The sequence below is a fragment of the Aspergillus pseudoviridinutans genome, assembly GCF_018340605.1.
Source record: "Aspergillus pseudoviridinutans IFM 55266 DNA, scaffold_3, whole genome shotgun sequence".
NCBI lineage: Eukaryota > Fungi > Ascomycota > Eurotiomycetes > Eurotiales > Aspergillaceae > Aspergillus > Aspergillus pseudoviridinutans.
The window spans coordinates 766,394-788,000 of record NW_025091283.1 but is presented as its reverse complement, the minus strand read 5'-3'; the positions used below and the strand labels follow the sequence as shown (position 1 = coordinate 788,000).

At 51.3% G+C, this 21,607-nt stretch overlaps 9 protein-coding genes across 9 annotated transcripts; 1 reads left to right on the top strand and 8 right to left on the bottom strand.

The window, feature by feature from the left end:
* Nucleotides 1-155: 155 nt before the first annotated feature.
* On the bottom strand, nucleotides 156-3,504 carry Asppvi_004020 (bZIP transcription factor JlbA/IDI-4; the record flags this gene model as incomplete). The annotated part of the gene is made up of 4 exons (XM_043299976.1): nucleotides 156-460; nucleotides 511-826; nucleotides 2,568-3,057; nucleotides 3,104-3,504. 4 exons carry the CDS (start codon nucleotides 3,502-3,504, stop codon nucleotides 156-158), a joined length of 1,512 nt encoding a protein of 503 aa, XP_043155911.1.
* Nucleotides 3,505-4,477: 973 nt separating this feature from the next.
* On the bottom strand, nucleotides 4,478-5,251 carry Asppvi_004019 (uncharacterized protein; the record flags this gene model as incomplete). The annotated part of the gene is made up of 3 exons (XM_043299975.1): nucleotides 4,478-4,711; nucleotides 4,767-4,977; nucleotides 5,031-5,251. 3 exons carry the CDS (start codon nucleotides 5,249-5,251, stop codon nucleotides 4,478-4,480), a joined length of 666 nt encoding a protein of 221 aa, XP_043155910.1.
* A 189-nt stretch (nucleotides 5,252-5,440) lies between these two features.
* Nucleotides 5,441-6,052, bottom strand: Asppvi_004018 (2EXR domain-containing protein; the record flags this gene model as incomplete). Its single annotated transcript, XM_043299974.1, has 1 exon — nucleotides 5,441-6,052. The coding sequence occupies one exon, from the start codon at nucleotides 6,050-6,052 to the stop codon at nucleotides 5,441-5,443; it is 612 nt and encodes a 203-aa protein (XP_043155909.1).
* A 537-nt stretch (nucleotides 6,053-6,589) lies between these two features.
* Nucleotides 6,590-7,615, bottom strand: Asppvi_004017 (ankyrin repeat protein; the record flags this gene model as incomplete). The annotated part of the gene is made up of 1 exon (XM_043299973.1): nucleotides 6,590-7,615. One exon carries the CDS (start codon nucleotides 7,613-7,615, stop codon nucleotides 6,590-6,592), a length of 1,026 nt encoding a protein of 341 aa, XP_043155908.1.
* A 920-nt stretch (nucleotides 7,616-8,535) lies between these two features.
* Asppvi_004016 (MFS transporter) lies at nucleotides 8,536-10,512 on the bottom strand (the record flags this gene model as incomplete). Its single annotated transcript, XM_043299972.1, has 3 exons — nucleotides 8,536-8,866; nucleotides 8,917-10,038; nucleotides 10,118-10,512. 3 exons carry the CDS (start codon nucleotides 10,510-10,512, stop codon nucleotides 8,536-8,538), a joined length of 1,848 nt encoding a protein of 615 aa, XP_043155907.1.
* A 1,217-nt stretch (nucleotides 10,513-11,729) lies between these two features.
* On the bottom strand, nucleotides 11,730-12,736 carry Asppvi_004015 (extracellular proline-rich protein; the record flags this gene model as incomplete). Its single annotated transcript, XM_043299971.1, has 2 exons — nucleotides 11,730-12,267; nucleotides 12,372-12,736. 2 exons carry the CDS (start codon nucleotides 12,734-12,736, stop codon nucleotides 11,730-11,732), a joined length of 903 nt encoding a protein of 300 aa, XP_043155906.1.
* Nucleotides 12,737-14,062: 1,326 nt separating this feature from the next.
* On the bottom strand, nucleotides 14,063-14,275 carry Asppvi_004014 (uncharacterized protein; the record flags this gene model as incomplete). The annotated part of the gene is made up of 1 exon (XM_043299970.1): nucleotides 14,063-14,275. One exon carries the CDS (start codon nucleotides 14,273-14,275, stop codon nucleotides 14,063-14,065), a length of 213 nt encoding a protein of 70 aa, XP_043155905.1.
* An 871-nt stretch (nucleotides 14,276-15,146) lies between these two features.
* Nucleotides 15,147-16,657, bottom strand: Asppvi_004013 (PHP domain protein; the record flags this gene model as incomplete). Its single annotated transcript, XM_043299969.1, has 2 exons — nucleotides 15,147-16,311; nucleotides 16,362-16,657. 2 exons carry the CDS (start codon nucleotides 16,655-16,657, stop codon nucleotides 15,147-15,149), a joined length of 1,461 nt encoding a protein of 486 aa, XP_043155904.1.
* A 1,963-nt stretch (nucleotides 16,658-18,620) lies between these two features.
* On the top strand, nucleotides 18,621-21,206 carry Asppvi_004012 (uncharacterized protein; the record flags this gene model as incomplete). The annotated part of the gene is made up of 3 exons (XM_043299968.1): nucleotides 18,621-19,735; nucleotides 19,864-20,024; nucleotides 20,086-21,206. The coding sequence occupies 3 exons, from the start codon at nucleotides 18,621-18,623 to the stop codon at nucleotides 21,204-21,206; spliced, it is 2,397 nt and encodes a 798-aa protein (XP_043155903.1).
* Between the last annotated feature and the right edge of the window lie 401 nt (nucleotides 21,207-21,607).

Sequence of the window (21,607 nt, the reverse complement as noted above, 5' to 3'; positions counted from 1 at the left end):
AGTGGTCTCTGCTTGTATGCTGACACCGTCGGATAACGCCACCGCTGAGTGACACGGACGCGCATTATCTTGGCAATACATTACGGGACCAGATCAGCAAGTGGGACATTAGAAGAGTAAGAGTATGTTGCATTGAATATACAAAATTGACCAAATTACTTGTCTTTATTCTTCAACAACCCCCTTAACGCATCCGTCTCCCCCTCCAGCTTCGACACCCGCATCTTCAACTCGTCCCGCTCCCGCTTCACCTTCTCCAGTTCCGCCTCAAGCTCGTTCATCCGGTCCACCCGTCGTTGGCGATACCTCCGCGCAGCAAGGGTATTCAGCTGACGCTTCGAGACCCGGTTCGGGGTCTCTTTGGGCGTGTCCTTGGAGGTCGATGCCGCAGTAACGGACACGGGTGGTGGTCTCGAGGCGGGCATGAGCAGAGGTAGTTGGCCGTGATTGATTTGTGTGTCTGCTAATGTCAGTATGATTCTGGTTCCAGTCAGAGCTAATGGTGAATACCTGAATCCGTGCCCGAGGAATCAATGTCCAAAAACGGCAGAGAGTCGTTCACATCAACAGGAGTCGAAATCGCAGACAAGTCAAGCGAATCGGGGGCGTACGGCGAACTAGAAGCCCCCGTTGGCAGACTTGCATAGTCCAGGTCACCGAAACCAGCGAGATTGGGGGGTAAAGGTAAAAAGGCAGATGGGTCGGCGTCGTAGAATGATAATGACGCGTCGGGAGCAAACGAGGCAAGATCGAGAGTGGTATCCGGAAAGACAAAGTTTGGAGAACAAAATGCGGGGTTACTATCGTAGAACTCAAAGGAAGTAAACTGATGATGCGGTTGGAGATGTCCAGAATGGGAATTATGCGGATTGCTGAGGCTGGAAGAAGACGGGGCCGGTCTGGCGAGGCACCTGCGCGGATGTGGCGGTGACCGGCATTGTTCGATGTTTTAGGCCGGGTCTGTGACCCGGCAGGTTTTTAGAGAATTAAAGAAAGGGCGCCTGGATCGTCGAGAGCGACGATGATGGATGGTGAGAAGAAGAGAGGTAAGAAAGTAAGCGGGGGGATGGCGCTTTATAAGTTGCGGATGCCCCGTCCGCGGGTGGGGCGCAGTCTTAATTAATATCGGTCATTTAGTCTACAGAAATCTAATGGTAGAGATAATATTGAGTAATTGGCCATTCACGTTCATTCCTCCTACTCCGTCCCCCTAAGCTAGTTAAACTGGTGGTCCTGGATATAGAACAGTCAGTGGCAGGTCATTGTAAGTCTCAACAGTAGATAGAACAAGAAGAATCAAGTCAGAAGATGTCGACTCGTCACTTGAAGATGTCTTCCTATGATTCATCTTCAAGAGCTTCAGAATGCCACGCATATCAGCTCAGAGGGTATAATCATTCTTGGTTGAGAGGCAGTATAAGGGTACTGTGGATGACTTACCAGAACTATCTATCAATTTAGTCTTCCATCTGAAGCACAATATCCAATGCTTCCATCTCTACTTCTACTATTCCTCTGACAGCCACATTATATGCCATTGTCTGTATCTCTTATTACAACCATCATTTATCCTCATGATGAGTCGAAATGACCAGCATGCTCAACTAAGATTGTAATCTATCTCAGCTTCATTATCATCAACATCATCCTGTATCATCCTCACTCATCCTGTATCTCTCTATTATCCCATCTCAATATCCAAACGACAACATAATCTGATTGGCCAATGCCCGGTTGCCGGAAACGGTTAGCCTCAGACTCAACAATGCCAAGAAATGAGCCAAAATGACTCATGCTGACTCATGTTTTTGATTGGCTGATCGTTTCAATCCAGACGCCAGTGCGGGGCAGATCCACTTCTTACTATTTCCTAACAGGAATCAGACATTGTGCTAAAGTACTAAGGTAGGCTGTGTTACTTCAGGTACGCATGGCTAGCATGTATTAKCATAGCCATTGCAAAGTAAATTTTGTTATAGCGCCTTGCAGCACGTTCAGAACTCCATCAATGAGCTCACCTTCACGGCCAGCATTGAGTTTCCAGACGGTAATAATCTCTAAGCGGGTGTTTTGACGCTATAGGACTTTGCACACCTGGAGATTCTTAAAGTCAATGGCTTTATTTCTGCAAGCTCTGTATAAAGCCTGGGCGCATCATAACTGCAGCGTGAATATGGAGTGATTTGTGTACCAGGTGTTTCCCTCTATGATTAAGGAGCTTACTCTCTAGGATCTAGATGCTCCTTTATTGAGGCCGTTCTTCTCCTTACCTGAGAGGCTACTCAAGCGCAGTATCACCGTTTAGCAAAGATAGTGATTAGTTGATCGGAACATATGGGGGAATAAGGCTTTAATTTGGTGTAATGGGTCAACCAAGAGGACACTGTGAGGTGTCAGTTTAGGTATTAAACATAGAGTTATGCCTGGAACTGCGCCTCCCTAATAATTCAGGTCCGTTTTCTCATAGACGAAGCAGTTTCATTAAATATCAACTTCTTAATCATCATAATCTCGTTTCCCTCAGTTCCCCCTTTCCCCTAATTTCCCCCCTTGAGTATCTTCCTTACCGACCCAAATCGTTTGTGTTTCACTTCTTTGTTTCCTTTCTCTCCATCCAGACCACGCACTCGCCTGAGCATCCCCAGCACACTCGCTACAATCATCGCCTCGGACTTGGGGTCTGTGCACGGCGGTAGCAGAAGTACGCCTTCGCTATGCGATACATTCATCGACACGCCCAGCCCGATGTGGTGGTAGATTGCATGCACGTCGACCTCGGGCTCAGTGCTGCTCTCATCCGTGGTTTCCTCGCCCGGCATGCGAACGAGGGTATATCGCAGCGGCCCATGCTCGACTGGATGGGTTTGCCACTCGAACTGGGCAATCTTCGACTCGAAAGGCATCCGGAAATGAAAGTAAGGATGCTTAACTTTCCCGACTTTGGTCTCTGAGGGCGGAATGGGGTACGAAACGCCGACAGTGACTGGCTCAATCGGCTGTGCACTATCGCTGTTTATTTTGATCGAGCAAGCTTCTTCATCGGCATTGCCGATTGTCCTGAGAGCATTAGCGATTTGCGTATTAACTTTGAAGAAAAACATACAACTCCACCTCAGCATTCTCCGTCACTGTTGAATCCGGCTGGACACGATACTCCACCGTCCCGACGACCTTGTCCTTGTCGCCTGCGGTAAAATTGACGATATACGCCACAGGGACGTGATCCGTGCCGTCGCCTTTGGGCCGCTTCATCAACCCCAAGCAAACGGCGTATTTGCTAGATCCGATGGGCGCATCACCAATCGCCTCGAAGTACTGGGAACTAACATCGTATAACGGCAGATGCGAGGTCGTACCGTCATGGCGGGGAATATACAAGACCCTGGACAAATGCTCGGGCGTAGTGGACAGCTGGCGGCCGAGACTAGCCGCGACGGATCTCCAGTTGCTGCGGCCCAGTTGCTTTGAAGATGCGTAGATCTCCCAGCCGTTAGGGTCCTCCATTTTGTCAATTCGATGGTTGCCAGAAAGTTGTGTGTTGTTACAGCAGTCTTGAATTCCGAGTCTTATATCTACTCTGTAGCTCTTGTTTATCTGTCATGGGCACTTGCCATGTGGTCATGACGAAAGGCGGGGCGCAGGAATCAAGGCTATTGGCAAAACGAGATCGGCTGAGTAGGCTCAGCCTCCGCAGGGCAAAAGGCTCAATAGCCCGATCTTCATGGCAGATGTTGCCGATTGGCGATTTAATTGACAAGCTTTACCCCTTCGAGTGTATGTAAGCGATGGTTGTCCCGCCTGGGGAGTAGGGCTCTGCTTAGACCAGCCACCATCACATATACTTGAAGCACGAAACGGATATCAATCATAAATCCGGAAAACTTCCGCGTCAGATTGGCTGTGGAGCTTAATCCATATTCATCCCGTGCTTTAGCGCTTTTTCACGAGTGATTTCCCTTTCAGGATAAAGAGGCGTCTTGCAGAATTGAGCAGGCCAGGAGGCGCCGTACCTTCAGCAATGGGACCCGTGATGGCTTCAGTACCCTGAGCAGGCTGTGTAGCTTCAGGTATGAATGGATGGCAATGCAGTAGCATAGCCATTCAAAGTAACCTTTGTAATATACTCTAGCTCCCTCTGCAGCCACAGAGGCAACGATTCAATGATCAGACAACCAATTGGAGTCATCTCGGATATTAATGGAACTTTCTCTGTTTACAGGTTGCCCCAACTCTACGCTCTACGCTTACATGGGCTACGGTCTATAACTTGACGAAGATGTTCCAAGAGGAATCAATATTAAGAGATGATATGGCTTGCGATATAAGCCAGTAGTGAAATCAAAACCAGACCAAACCTAAACTGGGTGAGAAAACATAACCGAATACAGTACATCCTGAAACCTCGATGAGACGGTCAGCCAGTCAATCCTACGAGGACGTATTGAGAGGTAAACACATTACTCCGTAAGGACCTCATTCACATCCTCAGCAACTCGGCATTCTCGATGATTCGCCCAGAATTTTCGTCAAGAAGGACCTTGACCATAGCCCTCGCGAGATGGTCATCTTCAATGCAGGGAATTATCGCTGCGGACAGCTTCTCCACTACATTTGCTGTGGAGGATAAGACCCCGCCTGGCCGAATGCACGAGACCGCGAATACGCCCCTTTCATCGTCCGCAATGGCAGCCAGCTGCTTCTCAACATAACCCTGCCCAGTATCAGCCCTGAATCCCCAAAGTTGATGGCAAACGGATGTCACTAACCTTAATCCGTCGGGTATCCTTCAGGAACCACAATGGCTTCGTTTGATCCCATTCCGCCCCCATCCCACTACAAAAGACAAACTTGAACTTCTTTCCGTTCAGCGCGGGGGCTAAGTTGTCCGCAAAGGCATTCGCGGCAACAAGCGCAAAGTCATGCACCTTTTTGCAGGTTGCCACATCAGGGAAACGGTACGCTGGCCCTCCAACTGTCCTGTTCACCCATATTAACATTTTCATAGTCAGTGCCTATCATTGTTAACACACCATATGCAGCCCTCTGCACCCCTGAGCTGTGCCATGAGTTCTGGCGGATAGCTTTCGAAATCTTCGTGAATAATAACAGTGATTTTGGGATTGTCAGAGATGTCGCTTGGTAACGGTTTCCGCGTCAGAATCAGGGCGCTTGTGATGGCGTCATTGGCAATGCATTGACGCACAACGGCACTACCGACGAAGCCAGTGGCGCCAGTGATGATGACCTTCATTTTGGACCCTTGATGACAATGTTGACATAGAACTACCTAGCCAGTCTATATAAGGCGGTTGCGTCGCGTGGCGCAGGTAAGTAGTTAAGCTCAGGCCGGAGCTCCAACGCCCCGAACCAGCCGAACCCGGAAATGGAACAGTAAGGAGCCGCTTTTCCCCGCACGTGCCCCTGTGACTTGTTTGCAGTACTACTCCGTTGTCTGCGGTGACGGCGAATTACTAGAAGTGGTATAGTGTTCCTTCCATTCAGCCACCATACTATCCAGGTCCTCACCAACTGCAATCTGCCCCGTCTCCTTGTCAATGAACCTCAGATTTTTTTTGGGACATGGCCAGGGAACAGCTTCCCAGGCCTCCTGCCATGCCATCAGGCCGTCTTCACAGATGATATGCATCTCCGCCAGATTAGAAAACAGGTGATAGGACTCAAATAAGAAGAACTCATTCTTGCGCTGAATGGTAAGCCGGCGGATCAGCAGTTGTTCAGCCGGATCCATTGTGTCGAAATCTGTGTCCCCAATTGAGATCATGTCGATATCAAAGTTGACCCAGACATACCGCCGCTCAACTGCTGAGGGGAAGATGAAGGCCTGCTGGTATAGTCTCAGGTTTCGGGCTTCATGGCAGGCCTGAAGGACTGCAGGTACCGGTGTTGATGAGGTTACATGCAGAAGCTTGCGCCATGACAACCCATGCTCTCTCTTACCACGGACCTCAACAGTGCGCGGCTCAACTGTCAACTCCCAGATTCGCGCGCGAAGCTCAAAGGGGAGACGGGGGAAAAGATAGAATGCAGCCATGCTGTTATAGTGGAGCAGAACTTCCAGTGAGCCGGTTATCTTGGAAGCAGAGAAATTCACCATTAAAAGATAGGCAGCAGTGGATAACGTTAAATAATGGCAGAAGCCGAGGGATAAACGCTGTTACACAACCCGGGCTGAGTGTAGTGGTTTTAGCGCCCCTTCTAGCGCGTACACTGCCAGTGTAGCTAGGACTAACTAAGGAAGGTCAACCAGTTCTCATAAAGCAGCAATTCACGGCGTGGAAAGGCCGCAGTTTCTGGCTCAAAAGCCGCGCACAATCATGTCCTTTCCGTCGTCACCTAGGCTTACTCCGTACAGATTGTTCAACTACGAGACATAGCAACATACCTTATGGCAACGAAAGTAACGCGCTGTATTGATGCAGTGACTGGAATATTGATATTCTGGAGCTACCCTATCTAGACTAGTGTGACTTGCCTTAGGGTTTGGGAAACAATCAAAGAGTGTAGTTGGTCGCACCAGTTTCAAGACATACTGTACCTTTTTGGGTATTCTTGGAGTAACCTGCACATATCAGCCCCGAAGCGACTCAGAGTACGGAGAAGAGAAAGAGGAAAGCAAACTAGCCAACTGAAAGTTATGCGCCGCGCTCGCAAACCAAGCCGCGGTTCTCCCACCAACCTCTATCGCAGGATCAGCTCCATGGCGGAGCATCCATCTGATCGGATTGGTGCGATCATGCCACTGCTCTGAGGCTGCGATCATCAGCGGCGTGCGTCCGTTCTCCGCGCTGCCGTTATTGATCGCCTCGGGGATGCGGCCGTACAGGTACTCGAAGAAGTCCATGTTATCGTTGGACTCGGCGGCCGCATGCCAGGCATTTCTCCCCAGGAACGGCAGCAGACAAACTGCGATATCTACCCCGTCCTCGGCGAGGTCCCAGGCCAGAAGCGCATCCGCGTGTCTGCACAGCTGGTAGCGAGCCACTTCGGTGACTTGGGCCTGCCAGTTTGTCAGACCGCGGACTCGCTGCCACATCCTGCAGAAGATGTCGGCGCTGTAGTACGCGGCCAAGGTGAGGAAGTTGGGCGGCTCGCCCCGTCTTCCGACGCGACACACGCCATACAGCAGGTCCTCGGGCTTCATCTTGTCGATGAGGTACTTGGCAATGGCGTCGTTACCCCATGCGAGAGCTAGACCTAGCAGGCGCCAGCCATTCAAGCTGAAGGACATCAGGTCCAGACCGGCCTCGACCAGCACCTTCAGGATCTCAAGGTTGTTGGTCCTGATGATGCCGGCAATGGTGTCGGGGATGCGAATGAAGGGGACTTCACACGGATGTCTGAGGTGGTTGGTCGGAAGCACGTTGGCGGGCAGACTGCCCCCGTGGCGCTCGAGAACAGCGGCCTCATCTGGAAGGGTGTAAGTATTTTTCTCTCTGAAACGCAGTTTGATTACCTCTTTGGCGTGCGAGGCGAGGTCCTCCACGTCTCGCACGATGCGACGTAGTTCTTCCTCGTCGAGGAAACCCAAGGTATGTTGCAGGATTTCCGCAGGGAGCTCCAGCAACGAACGACGTCTGGAAGATTCGTTCGCCATTTGATTGTTGGCGGGGGTTGGCATGGACGATCTTTCAAAGGGGAATGTTTGGAAAGCTGAAGAGGTCTGACAGGAATACTAATGATGTTGTATGAGGAAGAAGAGAGACGATGGAGATGATGAAGATGGAATAGGTCATGTTGTAGAGAAATAACGGTCTTTATATAACTTTGCTCACCTCCAATGTCTCAATTTTTCCATTATATACAAGACATGCACTCTTCAACAAACCGAAATGATGTTGTACATGTCTTCCATCTGTCGTCGTTGTATAAGACATCTTCTACTGCGTCTTTATCCTCATTAACAGTTGGCGGAGGTCCGTGATAGCACAAAGCTAGAAGGAATTAATTGTCTCTGTTCCAGAACAAGGAATTCTCCATATCATGCCGTAGAGAGACAGACAAAGGCATTGTCCCGCAGCATGTCTTGAAAAATCGGCCCAAGGGAAGCCATTAAGACAAAGACATACAAACAAAGCATTGTCTCATTTGGTACAACCGGACCAAGCAATAGAGAGGAATACATGATTTGATAACGGCATGCAGATGCTATCCGTTATTACAAAATATGTGTCTTTCGCAAAGTCATAGTCCAATGCAGAGACACAGAGACTACCTGGTTCTGAGATATGAGACTTGTCGACTTGGTCTGGTTGTCTCTTTGCTACTTTGGATACACTAGAGCAGGACACAGCAGCATAGTACTGCCTCATTTGGTGTAATTCTATAGCTGCTCAGTGTCTCTACCGTCGGCATCCTTCAGGTCAAGCTCTATTCTTAACCTGAAATACAGGAATACACAGAAGCAGCATGCAGAAATACGGTCGAATACTAGATCTATCGGATCAAGAATATACCTTAAGCACAGATTCTGTTATATACTTAGAAATATTATTTACATCTTGACAGAAGACAAGATCACGACCGAGGTCTCTCCTCCGTCTCCGTCTCCGTCTGCCCATTAGCGTTATCCCCCCCCTTGTTTTCAGTCATCTCCGTCGTCATCTCCGTCGGCGCATGCGCTGCCTCATCCAGCTCAAAGGTCGGCGCAAACCGACTCTTCATCCTCAGCCGCTTCCCATACAGGTAAAAGATAACCGGGATAGGCACCAGAGCGGTCGCAACACACCCCAGCAGCGTCGCAGCCCACTGAATGCCCATATTATTGAACATCTGCCGCGAAAACAGCGGGAAGCTAGCTGCCAGCACAGACCGACAGAACGTATTTGCCGCGATGGCCGAGGCCGCACTGTACTCGTCAGAAAGAAACGCTCCGTAAGCCGAGGGGAGAACACTTACAACATGAGATAGGTATCAATCAGATAATTGAACAACTGAATAAACACAATCAACAGCCCGAACCCCGTAAAGAGCCCGCTAAGCGTCGACGCAATCCAGGGCACGTCGGCCGTGAACCCTGTCCATCCGAACCAGAAGATGCCCGCCGCGAAGAGCGCCCCGCCAGCAATCACCGGCGGGAGACGCCATTCCGGCACCGGCACGCCGGCATTCTCCTGCAGCTTCTTGTTGTAGGACCTGCTCGCAAAGACAATGATATAGCCGCCACCGATGAACAGGCCGACGACCATGCCGAAGAGCGGCAACCCGCCGATCCCGGCGTTCATGTGGTACACGCCCTGGTAGACGAGGCCATACGCCGTCAGGAAGCAGTACAAGAGCCCATAAATGAAGCTGAGGTAGAGGGTGACGGCGAGGATGAGCGGCTCGTGCACGAGCAGGCGCAGCGGGCGGGAGAAGTTGTTGACGAGTAATTCCTGCAGGTCGATTTCGATTTCCTCCTGCTTGGCGTGGATGCCCCAGTTCTTTGTGCGGCGGCGCAGCTCGGCGGCCTTGTAGATGAGGATGACGGGCGGGTAGGATTCCTTGAGGAAGAAGAAGTTGAGGATGAGGGCGGCGTAGCCCATGATGGCGGGGATGTATGCGGTCCAGCGCCAGCCGAGGTACGACATGTTGATGAAGCCGCCGATGAAGGGGGCGAGGAGGGGCCCGAGGAAGACCATGCTGGAGAACATGGCGATAGCGGCGCCGCGGGACCGGTTGTCGAAGATGTCGGAGAAGATGGCCGCGACGACGGCGAGCGGGCAGCTGCCGAAGACGCCGGAGAAGAAGCGACAGATTAGTAGAGTCTGGAGGTCCTTTGCGACGGCCACGGCTGTGTTGAAGATCCCGAAGCCCAGCATCCCGATGAGAATGGGCAGCCGGCGGCCCTGCAGTTCGGAGAAGGGCGCCCAGACGAGCGGCCCGCAGGCGTAGCCTAGGATATATAGCGAGCTCGACAGCGTGGCGACCTCGACGCCGACGCCGAACACGCGCGCGACGTTGCTGGTGGAGCTGGAGAAGACGGCCGAGTCGAAGGTCGAGCAGATACTCGTGAAGGCGAGGATGGCACCGGTGCAGAGTCTATACAGAGTCACGAAATGCTAAGAAAATCAACGTCACCACATCACGTCGTGGGTGGCGAAGGGAAGCAAAAACTCACTTTCGGCGTGTGCTCCAGTTCTGAGGGTATAGCGGATCGTCTTCCCCGTCGAACTCAACCACATAGTCTTCCCGATTGGGCAATTGGGGGGGATAGGGCTTGCCGGCGCCGAATGCGGGGAGAGGTCGGAGGGCAGACGCTCGGCTCTGCGTCTTGATACTCTCTCCGACGGTGTGCGCATGCTGCAGGCGCTGGGTCTCGATCCGATCTATGACATGCGACGAGGTCTGATACCGCTCGAGGTCGGTTTCGGTGCGTCGCGAGTACATTGTCCGCAGCCGGGGCTGGGATCCTTCGCTGCTGGAAGTGAAGGAGGAATCGAGGCTCTCGCGCGAGGAGGAGACTGGATTCGCATCCTCCTCGGCGCGCTCGATTGCATGGTCTGCTGCATTCATTGTGCAGTCTATATCCCTGATTGAAACCAACACGCCAGGACTACGAGCGATAAATTTCTCGTCAGGGAGTAGCTTATATTTATTGGGTTAGAAAACCCCTAGGATCAATAGCCCGCCCACTACGTCAAGTCTGGTGCAAGGTGGGTCAGTCTGTATAGTTTTTCTTCAAGTGCACCAATCGCCAGGAGGAAACACGAGAGACCCGCTATGAGGGAGAGATCCCGCCCCGGATTCGGTTCTTCAGAGGGGCAACATTGCCGACTAGAATTTTATATATACCAGGTACACATATCCCAAGATGTAATAATGTGATCGGCAGAATTCATGCATGACATTGAATGACCCATACATGACTAACCCTCACGAAATCATGAAGCATCAGGGACTTGAGAGGGCGGAAGAATACTGCTGCCTTACCACTCGGGCACCATTCAGGCCGCCACCTCTGTGAATGGTGGGTCACAATGTAACGGTACGGTAAGCCCCCTCGGAACTCGGAACGGAAAAAAGTGGAGCCCTCTGGTGATGAGTAATCTATGAGTAATCATGATAGATTTCTCCGCCCTTGCTATACAATCTGTAGATATATATTATTGCAGAGCTTTAGAAGTCAGAGTTCCTTAAGCTATTCTCTTTGATGGTGTACACATTGCCACAACCCTTTATCTACTGTCACTGGTCCTCTGTAAAGGTCCAAAGGAACCCACTAGAGCTCATGCGCTGCAGAGCAGGTGAGCACAGCCGGCGGAGCAGCTCAAACTGACGTCCAGGGCCGGTCTGGCTAATGGACTGTATTCTAGTGTCTGTGGTGAATGTGGAGACATACCCGAAGCTCCCCAAACCAATACTAAGTACGCTGGCTGGGAGGTGGACTGGCCATATTAGTGAAGGAGTCCAGGAAGGAGTTTGCAGCGCATAGTTGGCCAGCCATGAGCGACAACAGTTCACATATACCAGTCAAGGAACTAAGAGAATTGAAGGAATATAAGCCTATATTTACCAGCTGACACAGTACTCAAGTGACCGCCATTACCGTGACAAATCTATATGCAGTGCTGTTCTGTTGTCCGAGATAAATGAAGACAAAATATGTCCAAGTGCAGAAAGAGACGCAGCCGCTAAACAATTCACCAAGCCCCATGCTATTTGGTTAGATTATTGCAGAGTGATAGAGACCGCACCATTTCTTTAAACAGCCATATCATTCCCTGTATGTCTTATACCCTCACCATCCTCCTCTCAAAGTGCCACGTCTTCGTCTCAGTAGGAGCCTGCTCGCCCCCGGTGCCAGTCGGTGGTCGCCGAGTGTGACTGTGACTGGGCGCAGTACCGGTGCCAACAGGGGGAGTAGGCTTGGTAGTCGTTCCCGTTTCCGTGGGGTGCGCAGTCTCAGTGCTCGTGGGCTCCGAGATCGGGGGAATCACGATAGTGGTCGTGTATCCGTATGTGTTGGTGTAGGTGATGGTCTCGCAGTGCTTGCAGTGTCCGGGACCAGTACCACTTCCGCTTCCGCTGCCTCCACCGGGTGCTGGTGCCTGCGTGTGCGTTGGGGGATTGCTGCCGCTGCCGCTGCCGCCTCCTACAGTGACGGTTACGGTGACCGTGGATGGAGGGGGGCAGACGTTTCCTGGACCGGGTAGACTGACGGTTGTGGTCTGGGGAGGCGGTGGGATCGCTGTGGGGAGCTGAGTGGTGTAGCAGGTGGTTGTCTCATAGGTAGAGGTCGTCAACCAGGTGCTGTAGTAGGTGGTGCCGCTCTGGGTGTGGATAGGAGTCGAGCAGGGCTTGAACGTTGTCTTGGTGATGGTCTCAGTGACGGTTGAGATGGATCCAGATGGACCGCCAGGGACAACGGTCACTGTAGGTGGAGGATTGCCAGTGCCAGTGCCAGTGCCAGTGCCAGTGCCAGTGCCAGTGCCAGTGCCAGTGCCAGTGCCAGTGCCAGTGCCAGTGCCAGTGCCAGTNTGCCAGTGCCAGTGCCAGTGCCAGTGCCAGTGCCAGTGCCAGTGCCAGTGCCAGTGCCAGTGCCAGTGCCAGTGCCAGTGCCAGTGCCAGTACCAGTGCCAGTGCCACCAGGATGAGTAGGCTTACCACCTCCTCCGCCTGTAGGAAGCAGAGTAGAAGTGGATGAGTGGTGAGAGATAGTCGAGTTGGTGAAGCTGTGGTGGCCAGAAAAGGCAAGCGTAGAGCCTGCGAGGGCAGAGACAAATAGCAAGGAGTGCATTATCATTTTGAACCTCTCTGACTGCAAGAAACTAACTTGATCTATTGACGGGAAGAATATCCCGAGCCAGTGTGGGAGCCATGTTTATATACTGAAGTTTTCCTAGCTTTGTAGTTACAACTACTATAGGGTTCTCCACGTGGATACTACATCCACACGCCTCATGCCGGTATGATCGGTTGAGTAAGTTGGTACATCCCAGTTTGAGGTGAGTTAGGCCTCCACCAGTTCACCGATAGACGGAACTATTGACCACCGGCGAAGCTATTCATAGTCCGGCGAGACAGGTGTTGCCTAGTCGCTCCACCCGGTTCTCTGGAGCCGAGAACCATGAGATCATCAAGGCAGTTACTGCATAGATTCTTCTTCGAAAAATGCCGTTCGTGATTAACGTTTGGTCGGTGCAGCTGTCATGGGGTGGCTGCCGGGTTGCATCAATCCTGGCGCGGTAAAAATAGACCGCCCATCCATGGTAAAAGTGAGACAACGCTCGGATGTCCCCCAACGGTCAGTAATCGTGGCTAATCAATAATTGTGGCGAGAAACATTGTAAGACATCGTAGTAATCGAAATAAATAGCTCAGCCACTGACTCTAATAATCCTGCTGACGGTCAGACAGTCATAATCACTAACCACTAATCAACACTGGACCCTACGACTCGAGTCATGGTCAACTAAGCCTTGATCAATGCTGTTAGACATACACATCGAATAATTGCCGTCAATGCCTCGCGATAATGGCTCCTTCATATTTTTTCTACGACAAGTCTATATAAATCCTAGTCTCGGCATGCTGGGAACAGTGTGTCGAGAACAGTCACGCTCTTGGGCTCCTGGCGAACTGGCTCCCGGATACTTGTCATGGAAGATGGAAGAAGATTTGCTCAGCTCACTTGTCTCAGATGATGGAATCGGGCATGAGCATAATTGGTTCTGTGTCAACTAGACTGAACGGACTACATTTCACCAGGCGGACAGAATGACAAACAGCATGTGATGTACACAGAACGAGATGGTCGCTTCCATCAACAGTGGGTTTTAGTATCCACCGAATGTTCTGTATGCTGACATTCTTTCCAGCCTTTATTTCTGTTTGTCACACTTCGGTACTGCTCCAGATCAACATCCATCCTCTGTCTCTAGCTCTGCCATATTCCTGTATCGTCGGATGCGCCAATTTCTCTGGCGACATGAGCGCCGGTTTGGGTCAGCGCTGCCCCTAAGTCATCATTCGTAATACAAAAGCCACTTACAAACAGTAGCCTGTGGATGTCCCGAGGCAGAATTGAAAATCACTGGCATCAGTAACCCGCAGCCCATCTGTCTTAAAGACCCTGCCATGGTCGTCCAGAACCGCGATGCGATCCGGTTTCACTCCCATATTTCACGTACAAGCTAGATCGAAGATCGTCATATACCTCTGATCTCTTCGTAGGTCTGCACTTCGGGGCCGGGAAGTACTCCTCCCCGCTCACGACGGCCACCATCACAGGACTCTGGAACACCTCGCGGGCACGGTTGAAGATTGCAACGGCCATTCTCTGGTCTGTTTCTGTGGCGTGCCAGTTGGGTTGACTAGCGGGGCCTCGGGGATATTGCCTGATGCAACGGTTACGCTGCCGCGATAGGTGGACACCACCAGCTGCACAGAATAGAGACACACTGGTATCCGATTTTGGCCTTGTCTGCCATGAAGTTGGCAAGTTGCCTACGAAACCTACGGCAGATATACACTGTCAACGGAGATATGTCAATGCGCACGCTACCATGTTGTGGTCGGGACAAACTGCCCTCTGCTTCTGGTACTGTCCCTAGCAGAGGTTTAAGTCTTAAATTAGATAGCAAGAGTAGCTCCAATACAATAACACAGCACGTATCATCCTATCCGATCGCGGTCGCCCACCAGTAAGCAGCCAACCCCTGGTGAGCACTATCGAACGCGTCATCAAGCTCAGCAACCCTGGACGCAGTCATCTGATATTCTCAGCACGCAGTTTTTGCCGCATAGCAGTCTTCGGTCATGCCGTCGACGGTCTGTTTGATGTTTGATGCGCCTAGGGCTGAGGTCGCGAGGGCGACGATTAATGTTACTGGGGTTAGGCTGGTGAAGAGCATTGTGTCCCTGAGAAAGAATGGACGATGGTCTGGATGAAGAGTGTACATAATGTGGCTAAAGATGACAATACTGTCAGCCACGGAGTATTCCCCTACTGAAGCATATTTCCATGTCTATCAGGATGCAATAGACTCTGGGCCGTCCCCATGGCCCTTCCATCCGCCTGCACCTCGATCTCGGATTTCATTCCGGCAGACTTGACACCATCTTCCAGCCTTTGACGAGCACATTTTAGAATCATGGCAGAAATCACTGTACAAAGGAAAACGTTATTATGTATTATGACATGTATATCAAGAACCCAAGAACCAAACCGGGTTGGTCAAGGCCAGCACCTCATCAGTCGTGCCATTGCGGACCTCCACCCGAACAAACTTGGCGCCAGGAGGCACAACCTTCTTAATCCGTATTCCATCTTTAATGGTAGTATTATAGAAGTACCCCTTATCCGAGATAAGGCAAGCCTTGAGCTTCGACAGCCCCTCAGTGACCAATACAGCCCTGGCCCCGGCAGCACTCTTCCGGAGCTTATCACCAATCTGCGCGGGAGCCTCCAGCGAGGGAACGCGCACCTCAAACGCGAGGTCCATACCAGGTCCTTGAACCAGATACGCCCGGCCAGCCTTGACACCCTCCACAATCGCAGCCTGACTACGTCCCCTCGCCTTGACGATTGTAGTCGGCCACCCGTTCAACGACGGGGGCGAGTGAGAATCGCTGCCTCCAATGGCGGTCAGGAATTTCCCATTTACAAGCAGCTCTTGCCACTTCTGGACCGCCTGTTGATCCTGGTCGTCCCACTGGGCGTTCCACACTTCCACCGCCTCAATCTCCTCCCACCCGAGACTCCAGTTACATGCGGGGCAAGTTGCAAAGGGATGGTTGGCTGAGACGAAGCCACCCACGCGGCGGACCTGGTGCGCGGCGGCCGCGAAGCCGGGGTTGTCATCGGGCTGGTACCGCCACTCAATGATCTGGCCGCGGTCGAGCCCGACGGCCTGCCAGTGGCCGTAGCGGGTGGTGACCTCAATGGCGCGGCCGATGAGCAGATCCGGGGCCAGAGAGGCCTGGTAGGCGCCGATAATCTGGTTGCTGGTGTCGGTGTTGTGGTCGCTGAAGAAGATGAAGGAGAGATTCCGGGCCAGAGCGTTGTGGATTTGTTGATCTGGCGTGTATTTGCCGTCCGAGTAGACGGTGTGCATGTGGAAGTCGCCGCGCAGCCAGGTGCATGCCGAGACTTCCTGGCAGCCGTTGCAGAGGGGGTCCAGGCTGGTGGTGGCGTAGTAGGGGGAGAACCACGAGTCAACGAGGTCGAAGGACATTTGGATGTCGAGCTGCCAGTCGATACCCTCGGGGACGGATGTGTACGGGCCAAGGACGACGTTCCAGGTGCCTGGTTCGATGGCACCGGGGTTGTAGCCGGGTGTGGCCCAGGAGGGTGTGATGGTGAAGTTGTTTCTGCCTTGTCAGATAGGAGACCAGTAAGATGGGTTTGAGGGGGAACATACCTGAAACCACCGGACCAGCCTCGAGAGCCCGTGGCGCCATTCTGTGCGTCCATCATCTGGTACCCTCGCTGGTCGAAGATCCCAATATCAAGGGCATTTCCCTGCCCTTTGTTCGAGTAGTTCTGTAGGACATAGATAGATGTTGTCCCGACTTCCACTTCAAATGGCACATAGACAAAGGAGAAGACCTGGACAGGGTCAATATGGCCGGTTAGGGTCTTCTTGATGGGTGCTCTGGCAGCCACGGCCAGTTCCAGGACAGGAACAAGCCAGGCAATAGAATAGATACCCCTCATCTTGAGGAATTGCTTCTACTCAGATATTCATGCTTGACAGGCAGGGATTGTGGCAGGTCTTCTACGAACTGGCGATGAGATAATCATGCACGTGCCAGAGGACTGGGCCTAGCATATCTTTGTACTCTGCAATTGATTGACCCGATTAGGCGAGTCGTGTCGTTAAACAGGCTCGTGTTGACAGAATCTCCGCATGTCGATCTCCACGTGGGGGTATGATTGGATTAGCATTGGTTGATTTAAGGATGCTAAATAACCGATATATAACCTTCCTCATAAAATACGATTATCAAAGGCCCAGAAGAATGCAATCCGGTGTCATGACAGTGATATTTGTGGTAACCCTAAGCCTGCCGCCTTACCCGAGAAATGGAAATGGATCTGAATATCCACCCACCAGAAACCATGTATTTATTCACGCTATATTCGCCAGGGTACGTATTCTAGACGCTAGAGGAGGAAGATAATTAGCCAGAGCCCGACATAATTACCTCAATGACTGTGGTAACCACATTTCATTCTATGCTAAAGTGATTGACCAAGTTGATGGTGATATACATAGTCTTACTCTGAGGGAAAGACGCCCATTTGATATTACATCGATTACAATAACTGGGATATCTACCTCTGCAGCTCATCTACTAGTCACCAGAATCCCCCTCAACTCTGCGTCCGTAATCCCAGCAATCCGCTCATCCACATACTCATCCACCGCTCTTCAACTCAGTTCAGCCCGAACAGACTCTTAATCCAATCTAGACTCAAAGTACCTCTCCGGATCCCACTGCACCCGCACCGGGCTACTTAACAACCGCTCCTGCCACTTCGCCTTTCTCTGCGTCTTCGTCTGATCCAGAAGATGTGAGAGACAGGAATGCCGTTTTCGCCCAGTCGAATCCTTCGCGCGTGAGCTCAATGCCCAGGACGCGTTCTTGGTTGGGTTTGCTGGCCAGCCGCATCGATAGGCCATCCACAGGAAGGAGGGTTTGATCCAGATACTGTCCACAAATAGCCAAATGAGGGTGTTTAAAAACAATGAGTCTGTTCGAGACGGGGGTGCAGTTTCGTATTCGATTAATTTGAATTAAACCCTCCATACCAAGTAGGATTCGGGTTTCTCTCTGTCTTCCTATTATTATAGCTCTAAGACCAGGATATCTGTATATCATATTCCATAGTATGGTACCACTGTATAAAGATTATATAGTCACTATCATATAAGTAAATAAGCTTAATTTATGGGGTAGAGTGGGTCACATAACTTAAGATAAAAGTGGTGCAGATACATCTATATATATATACCTGACCACTTATCAGCATGGGAATCTAAAGAATCAGCATTAGGTCAGCCTTATCTAGCCTATTCGATTCATATGGCTGTGGGCCGGATATGGTGTAACTTGATCGACGGACTTTGCGGATTCGTCAGCCAGTCTAGGTCGACTCCCTTTTACGAGATTGAATATATTTGGCGTGAGGATAGTAAAGCATGTCATACATTTACCGAAAGATGCCTGTACTCTTGCAGGGGTAGGCAACCGACGCTTTACAAGTGAGTTCAAAGGCGCCTAGGACGGCGGTTTGATTGGTCATGGGCGGATACTGATGTGATTCACGAGGAGTGGTACCTACCGATGGGCAAGTCTCAAAGGCACACTCGACATACTTCTCTTCCATCAGCATTCGCAGCCGGCGCATGATTGTTTGACCATAAGCTCCACTCAGGATTCGTGAACAGACAGACCCACGACGAGCTGTAAATATACTGGGGGCTGATAGGATGAGAGTGGCTTGGTCTTAGGGATGTTACGAGACACCTGAGCTGCAGTGACGGAACTGTCAGCCAGCCACCATCCAGTCTGGCCCGCTACGGAGTATCATATACATATAAGCCGCTGCTTGCCGTGCGCTCCCACAAAAGGAAAAACCAAGCTACCCAAGGAAGACCAAAGGGGAAAAGAAAATGGAACATTTACCCCTACCCGAAGGAGAAAAGCACTTCATTGTTGCTCCGTACAACGCTCCTCCCGGCGAGTGGTACGATCACAAAGGCTTTCTAGACTTTCCTAAGCGACGTGGCTGGACCAGCGACCAGCTTCCCGGCGGTGACACCTCCGAAAAGAGATATCTCGACGGGAATGGGTTCAAATCGAAAGGCACCGACTCGAAAGTGGAAGAGTTCTTCCAGACCTGGCTCTTCTTCGGACTGGTCATTGAAGTGTTAAAGGTTGGCGGTGTCAGAGCCAAAACAGAAGATTTCCTCGAGGTTAGAGATCTGACAGACCCTGGCGAAGTGGAATTTCTCAAGTTATCAACACAAGGTGACATTCACAAACAAAGACGAATAAGGATTGTCAACACGTCAAAACTTCCCTGTAAGCTAAAGGAATGGAGAGATGGGATACAGGATAAGTCTCAAGCATGGACGGTACTGAACCGAATGTTTGAGAGGGCCAGACAGATCCTCGACTGCTTTTGCACACCAGATGAAGAAAGGAGTCTTTGGGAAAACGACAAGCCTCCGCGGTGGCCCGTACGGCAGGAGATCTCTACGACTCTGATCGCCATGGTCTTCTCCCTCCGCAGCGCAGCGATCAAGGTCTGCGATCCCCGTGGGATCGGCGTGATGAATCCGTGGCTGGAGGCTCGTTCCGAGATCTTGGCCAGACGTCTACAGCGCCAGTGGTGTCTCGCTGATGCGACTACCATCATAAAGGACCTCTCGATCGACGGCCACTACTACATTGCAGCGTCTCCTGGGTTGCACCCTGATGAACTGGATCGACATTCAAAGTGTGTCAGGCAGCGTTGCCTCGAGGAATTCCCTACAGAGCTTTACCACCCGCGGCATATCGCCCCCTGGCATAAGGCCAACTGTCCCACGGGACAGACGATCAGCTATGGCGGACAGCTGGGACCAGAAAGAGGCCAGACGGGATGGGACGATGCTATCGCAAGAATTATCGATAAGAATGCCATCCCGATTGCGCTTTGGGTCAAAGGACTGCGCACGCTTTGGTCGGTGGAATACCATTTAAGTGGTAAAAGGACTCCTTCTTATGTGGCTATATCACATGTGTGAGTAATGTCCCCTTTGCGGAAGCGTCATGAATCCATCACAAGTTGCGTCCCTTATACTTCCCCATCCTCCCCCGTCCCTCGTCTCTGTTCAACGGAAGCGAGATGCTAAACACTTTCGTCAATAGGTGGGCTGACGGCATGGGAAATCGGGCGGCAAATTGGCTTCCAGAATGCCAGTTGGACCGCATCACGCATCTCGTGGAAAATGTGCGGTGGGAAGGCCGAAAACCTACACCAGCAGACCCCAATCTCTCGGATGGAGTGGGGTTTTGGATGGACACATTGTGTATGTAACCCATCATCCGAATGTCTGCATCTGTTCGAGACTGACTAAAGCGTGTATGAAGGCGTCCCTGCATTAGACAAAGACCGCAAGCGCGAGGCGATTAAGAATATGCATCATGTCTATTCGAACGCAAAAGCTGTCTTGGTCCTTGACAAATTCATCCAGAAAATCCCATCTACCGCTCCCGTGCTGGATAAGGTCGCTCGTCTCTATCTGTCCAACTGGATCAAGCGTCTCTGGACCCACCAAGAAGGGTTTCTACCATCCCTAGTATACATACAGTTCGCCGATCAGCCAGTCGAGTTAAACGCACTGGCGGAAGAGTTCAAAGCCTATAATCTTGAGCACCTGGAAACGTCAGGAAAGTATCTCGGATTCCCCTTCGCGGCGAATGCAAGGCTGCTGGACCTGTACTCTGCATTGAGAGACCTTATGAAGCAAGTCCAAGACGAGGACAAGTGGATGCTCTATGAGCCTCTCGCGCACCATTTGTCACCACGTAGGAGTACACGACTTGCGGATGAGACCGTATGCATGGCGACGATTATCAACATCGACCCTAGCAAAATTCTGGCGGTTCCAGGTGCTGAAGATGATGAACTCGCAAGGGACCGCATGGCTGTTTTCTTGGAACAATTAGGAACGTTTGACATGTCCTTGATCTTCAACAATTATGAACGCCTAGACAAGACGGGATACAGGTGGGCTCCGAAGTCGTTGCTCAACTTTCGGACCCCTCGGCTGGTCTGTCCGGACGAGAGCGAGACCGTCACTCTCGAAAAGAAGAACGGCCGGACTGGCCTTCCAGTTCGGTATCCTGGGCTCCTGGTGGACTTTGCCAATAAGAATGTGCCATTTGGAGCCCTGAAACATGGCTGCGAGGTCCAATGTAGAGTGCCAGCCGCCCGGGGGAGCAGCCTTGATGGCGAATCGCTTGTTCTCCAGTTACCGGCAAACGACGTGCGGTGGGCCAAAAGGCAGTATGCCGTGATTTTGTCCGAGATCCCTAAAGTCGGCGGAAAGTCTTGTCCGGCAGTTGTGGGCTTGTGCAATCGCCCGGTGAATGGGATTTACTGGTTTGAGCACCTATCTTTGGCGAGAATTCGAGCTCGGGAAGAGTATGTGGATGAGTCGGTGGACGTGCAATTTCTTGAGAGAGATAGTGCCTGGTTTGTCATGTAATGCATAGCAGTTAGCTTTTACTTATTACCAACTAGTATTACAGACTGTATGGTTCTTGTTGTATTCCCTGCTGTGCTGACCCTACTGCCATCATCCGTACTAGCCAGAGATGGTTGTCTGGACATCTTTATGGCTGAGTGGTTTGATATATGACAGACCTCCACTAGTGAACCATACATAGTGGCAGCAAGGCTGCAATGAAGTAGCGTATCTGCTTGATATATAGCAACGTGTAAGGAGAGGTGAATGGAATGAGGAGTATAGCAACAGGTACAGGACGGCTTAATGTCACTATGGGAGAAGGTGGTCGCAGTGAATGCATGCACTTGGACTCCTTCATTTACTAGATTCTTATAAATACCAAAAGAGGCAACACGTGTGGACAGAAGCGTTTTCTGGCA